Source organism: Pygoscelis adeliae, unplaced genomic scaffold (assembly GCF_000699105.1).
Source record: "Pygoscelis adeliae isolate BGI_AS28 unplaced genomic scaffold, ASM69910v1 Scaffold402, whole genome shotgun sequence".
Lineage (NCBI taxonomy): Eukaryota > Metazoa > Chordata > Aves > Sphenisciformes > Spheniscidae > Pygoscelis > Pygoscelis adeliae.
This window is the reverse complement of record NW_008824411.1, coordinates 7,969,903-7,975,411: the sequence shown is the minus strand read 5'-3', so window position 1 is coordinate 7,975,411 and position 5,509 is coordinate 7,969,903. Positions and strand designations below refer to the sequence as shown.

Sequence of the window (5,509 nt, the reverse complement as noted above, 5' to 3'; positions counted from 1 at the left end):
TTGTGTGGGTTTTTTTTTTTGTTTTGCTTTGTTGTTTTTTTTTTTTTTGAATCATCATGTTAGAGGTTGATCATGGGCCCACTTGAAAGATTAGCAGGGAAGAGTTTGCTAGAATAACAACCTGCATGAGCAGTTCCCTGCCTAGTATCTCAGGACCTGTTAGGAGAGAAGACTGAGAGGTGAGCCAATGTCTGGATGAAGACTTTTGGTAGGGCATGGGCCACTGCGGCACACAGGACAGCTGCTGCTGGTCAATCGAAGGGGCACAATCACAGATGGATGCTTTCTCAGTCAAAATCGTACGTGCTAGTATGTTGTTTCTGGTTAAATGGAAATGAAGGTTTGAAACTGTGTCCAGTTCTTCCATCATGAATTGTCACTTTTTAAGCTTGAACAGTGGAACAAGAAGCAGCAGCCCTTTGGCAGAAGGCTGATGGGCTTGCATACCGCTTGCCCTGTGCTCCCCTGCTTCTCTGTAATTGGACTTCTCTCTTATGTGGAGGGTTGTTGTGAAACTTGTCTCATGTACCCTGGGAAGATTCATGTGAAGACTGATTTTTAAGAGCAGCCCTATCTCTCTTTTGACCCCAACCCCTTGATCTCACAGTTACATGCCTTAAGGGATAGCAGCAATTTAATTTATTTTACTTTTATGAGAATTTGGTTTGTCTTGAAAGACAGGGTAGAAAGAAGAGGGGAAGAGGTGGACTGTGGAATCTGCTGTTGCTGTATTAAGAGAGTAAGAAAAAATGGGGGATCTTTTAGTAGCCAACTTTGCAAGGTGGTAATAAAAAGGATGTTTGTTGAATAGTCACAGACCTTTCAGTGTTTCAGCATAGATGTAATAAAGCTCTTTTATGAGATAAGTGGTCTTTGATAGAAAGATAAATAACATGCATCTGTCTGAAAAGGCATAAGATGGCAGCTTTTTCAGACAGGCACTTCTTATCATATTGGGACTAAGTATTGCCAAGCTGCCAGCTTCTCTTCACTCAGCCTTTTGTGCTGGCCACTGTGCAACTTAGTTTGAGAAACCACACAGTGGTCAGGCACTATTTCATTAATGTTATCAATAAAGGTACTAGCTGCTGAAGATCCCAGACCAAGAACTACTACAACTTTGGTATACTTTCAGAGACAAAGAAAAGTTTCTAGTGCTGCGAAGCCACATGCATCTCCAGCCTTTCCTGCCATAGGCAGTTGGGGAGAAGTCCACCAGACTTGTGTTTTGCAGGAGCAGGGCTGCTGCGAGCAGAAAGACTGCTATGGCTGTGTCCCAGCCAAGGGTGAGGCTGGTCACTGTTTGGCTGATCCTTGGTGATGGACCAAAGCTGCCCTGTCCATCCTCCTTTTTCTGTTCTTCCAAGGATGCTCGGGTGCAGTAGGCCTCCCTGATGGCAGCAGGCTTGCAGGTTTGAAGGACTGCTGCTGCAGCCTGTTGCAACAGGAGAGGATGGGCAGTGGTCTGTGTCTGGCTCGCTCCCTCCACAGACCAGGTAGGACGCTCTCCAGAGCCACCCAGCTTGGCAACAGTCTGCAGCAGGACTGTGAGGGCAGTGGTAGGCAGAAGTGGCTGCTGCCTATCTTTCTTGTGGGCTCTGCTTGCCTCTGCTCATCCTGCTTGCCAAGCATGTGGGCCTGCTGGAGATCCGGTGGGAGTGGTCAAAGCCATCGTCATCTTCCTTTGGAGCATTTTGGGTCAGGATAGCTTGACCTGCCTGCTCTCTTACCTGTCAAGAGAGTGTTTGTTGCCAGCAGTGGGGCAAATGTTAGAGCCCTCTGGGTCTGTACAAAAGGGTTTGGTGGCATGTCTGATGCATGCTGGTGGTGTGTTCTCCAGTTTGCTCAGAGATGGAGCTGCCATGAGTTAAATGCCTCAAAATGGTGGAGAAAACCAGTTGAAGACTAAAGGAGCCTGAAGCTTTGTGGGGTGAGGCAAAGCTCTCTCAAAACACAAGTGGGCTGTTTATGAAACACTGTCAGAGAGGATGGATTTGACTCCTGCCTAATCACTGCACACACGCGTGCTCCTGCCAGACTGACCTTGTTCCCGAGAGCTGGTGGCTGGCTTGTGGGGCAGGGTTGGTAGCCCCAGCCACGTGGTCTGATGCAGACACGAGCTCAGCATACCTCCCTTGCTTGTTCGTGGCACCTACACTGCAAGGTGCAGGAGTTGTAGCTGGTGATGCCTCGTCTGGGCTTGTTTCTGCATCTGCCTTCCCCTTTTTTGTCTTCTGTCCCCAGAGCGACACAAACACTTCTCAAGTCTTTCATCCAGGCACGCTGAAAGCCTACAGGACGCTTCATGCTGGAAATCCAGGAGACCTCTCCAGAGGAGGAAGCAGCGTCTCCTGTTTGTCTTGAGTTATTCTGTCACAACAATGGCTTCAGAATTTGCCTAATTTAAAAGCTAGTTTTAATCTGATGGGAAGATGTTTGTGTATTTAAAATAGTTATTCCTTGCTGGAGCCACTCCCTTCTTTTGTCCTTCTCTGCTGGACTTTTCGGCTTTGCTTAGCTAATGCAGTGCTTGTTTACAGCAGAGATACTGGAGCATGAAGAAGGAAGTCGGTACGTTTAATACTGATTTGGTTCCAAGCTTCCTGTGCGCGTGCATGCACGCGTGTGTGTGTGTGTGTGTGTGTTTTCAGCCTTGTTCATCCAGACGCTGTGCAGCCTCAGTAGAAAAAGTGAAGGGGCCGGCAGAGACTAGATGCAGGCATTTTTTTTTTAATTCTTCCACCTGGTTTGGTCCTGAGCAGGTTTAGACAACACGGGTAAAAATTCCGGTATGGCAAGCCTGGTGAGGAGGGTGCTAGTGCAGACAAAGCCATTGAGTGGTGAGTATGGGAAAGATAACTGATCAGAAAGTGTTGGTTTAGGAGCCTAGGAGGAGAAACGCCGTAGCGGGCAGAGAGCTGTTGGGTATTGTTGTTTTCATCTTCCATTTCCAGTGTGAGATGGCTACCTGGAAATACCAAAACCTGTGTCCGTGGAGAAGATGGTTATCCAGAGGAATGCACTAGTTAAAGGGGCACAGTCACTTTTAAAGTCTTTTCCTTAGCCTGCCCCAGGTTTTCTGCCTTAGCTTGGCTAAATAACAGCAGCAGTCCATATAAATAGAATGGCTTTTAATTTGGGAGGTTTTGGGGGGAGTGGGGAGCTTGCAGGAGACGGGCATCTCGGGAGCTTTTAATTTGGGAGGTTTTGGGGGGAGTGGGGAGCTTGCAGGAGACGGGCATCTTGGGAGCATATAAACTGTTGTGTCAGTTGTGACTGTACCAAAAGATGGGATTGAGAAGAAAACAATGCTAGTAAGCTGTAGGAGAAACAATTTTATTGCTTTACTTTTATTCTTTTGATTTGGGGTAAGTACCAAATTGGATTTCAGTAAGGTGCTCTCGTGTTGCAGTGGTTACAGAAATCGTCAGCAGCAGTGTTGTGTATTCTGGATTTTAAAATATTCCAGTAGCAGCACCAGCCTGTGCCTGGGGTTTTTAATTTAAATTTATGATGTTTATTCAGCTCTTAATTGTGCAAATTAGAATAATTATGGGGTGTGATTATATGCATACCCGGTGAGTGTTTTTAAGAGGCCGGCTCAAATTTCAGGAATTTATTTTATTAGCCTTGTGTCTTTCTGGTGCAAGTGTCCTTTCTTCATGCTGCTGTTCGGCAAAGCAAACATCATAAACTGCCACAGCAGGACACAATTTTTGCAGCAGCATATCTGAGTGAATCAATCTTTAATAGGGCAGAAGGCTCTTCAATAACTCGGGCTAATTAGGACTGATGTGGTGAGTTATTGGAGACTGAAACAACCCTCCCCAAGCAGAGCAACTTCTCTCTGTTCCAGGGTTTGATAAGGCCAGGAGGGCACAATTTGAGCCACGTGTGGTAAGGCTCATGCAAGTGCCAATTTTATCAATGTATAAACTTTTATGAAAGGTTGTTCATGGAAAATAGGAATTTTCTGTGAGTTACTGGCTGCTGCTAATCTCTCCCAAGGCTGCAACTGAGACTGTATTTGTGGAGGCGACAGTTCAGACTCAGATGTAGGCAGTGTCTCTTGTGTAGAAGTTACGGACTGGGTGTGCAAAGTATTGCTTTGGCCTTTGCTGGGAAAGAGATCGTGTTGGCAAATGGTGTTCCCTTCTAGCCCAAACTGACTAGTCTGTCTTCGCTCAGTCAAAGCTTCTCAGAAACCATGAATTTCTGCCTCTAGGAAAAATGGAGATATCACTGGAAATGGAGTAATCTCCTTGATTACGTCGTGACAGACGTGGCGTGACAAATATAGGAAACTGAAAAAGAGATCTCCTTGATCTGTCTGTAAATAACTTGGGACTTTGGGTAAATTAACCAGTCTTCACAAAAAGAAACTGAGTGAAAATAAATAAAAATATATATTTCCTTGCTTCAGCAATAAGGAGATTGGAATGATTCTAGTTGAAATTTCACTTGAAAAAAAGGCAGCCTGAAAATTAACATAGAGAGGTTTTTTGTAGAGAAGTCTAGCAGATATTAAATGACTAGAGCATACATTTACCTTGCATAGATTTCTTCAGAGAAGTTTTAGCCCATCAGTGTTTGAAAGCACAATTCTTTGATGAGGGAAACATAGCCAATAGGGAAACATGTAATAAGCATTGGCGTGATAACTTTCAGCATGATTTCAGAATCTCTGGAGAGGTTTTTTCAGACTTAAATCTCGTTATTTGTGCTGTGGGGATGTGTGTTAAATGCGGTTTTTTTTAAATACCTTCAGGATGTTAGGAAGTTCAGGATGCTAAGAGAATGGTATGAAATACAGCTGGTGGGAGGGTGACCCCAGAGGAGGCATACCCATTGAAAAACTATTTGTATAGGGTGTATAAATACAAGCACTCGTTCTGCCCCATGGAAAGTGTGTGCTTGAAGCCAGTTTGGTTTCCTCATTCAGGGAGGTTGGGTGCTGAGACCTCAGTTCTATAATCCCAGCCTGCTGCCCAGATCTTCATACTAGTGCGTGGATAAAAGGAACAGTGCAGTGAGTGGTCCGATGGAAAAAGAAATGGCACAGGAAGGAAACATTATAAAGAAGCTTAAAGGACACTTACGGTATTTATTTTCCAGTGTTTAAAGTATGGGGAGCAGTAAGAATATAGAGCTACACCTTATTCTGTGTTATCACATGTAATTCTGGCAGGAGAAAAGTCTGCAGCAAAATAATCTGATGAGCATTTTGTCTTTACTGTGTAGGGTCTGTGTCTGATTATCACTCTTCTTTATTTAACTCTTCTCATGCCATTAAAAAAAAATCTTTTCTTTCATTCTTAGAGAGACTTACTTATAGGATATCTGAAAGTGATCTTGGGTTTGCGTGTTCCAAATTTATGTACTTGCTTAGCCACCAACAACTTGCAGCAGCTTTCAGATTTCAGGATTAATGAACTGAATGAAAGAACATCAGTCTTCAGAAGGGACTTCTAAGTGGTGACTTCTGTATAAGAATAGACATGGTCAGAGG

At 44.4% G+C, this 5,509-nt stretch overlaps 1 protein-coding gene across 1 annotated transcript in view; it reads left to right on the top strand.

Annotated features, from left to right (window-relative positions):
• The first annotated feature begins 2,690 nt into the window (after nt 1-2,690).
• RASAL2 (RAS protein activator like 2) overlaps nt 2,691-5,509 on the top strand; it is a 149,290-nt gene continuing 146,471 nt past the window's right edge. Inside the window, exon 1 of the mRNA XM_009320739.1 lies at nt 2,691-2,840. Within this exon, the coding sequence (XP_009319014.1) occupies nt 2,792-2,840 (49 nt within the window). The 5' untranslated portion in view covers nt 2,691-2,791. The remainder of the gene's footprint in view (nt 2,841-5,509) is intronic.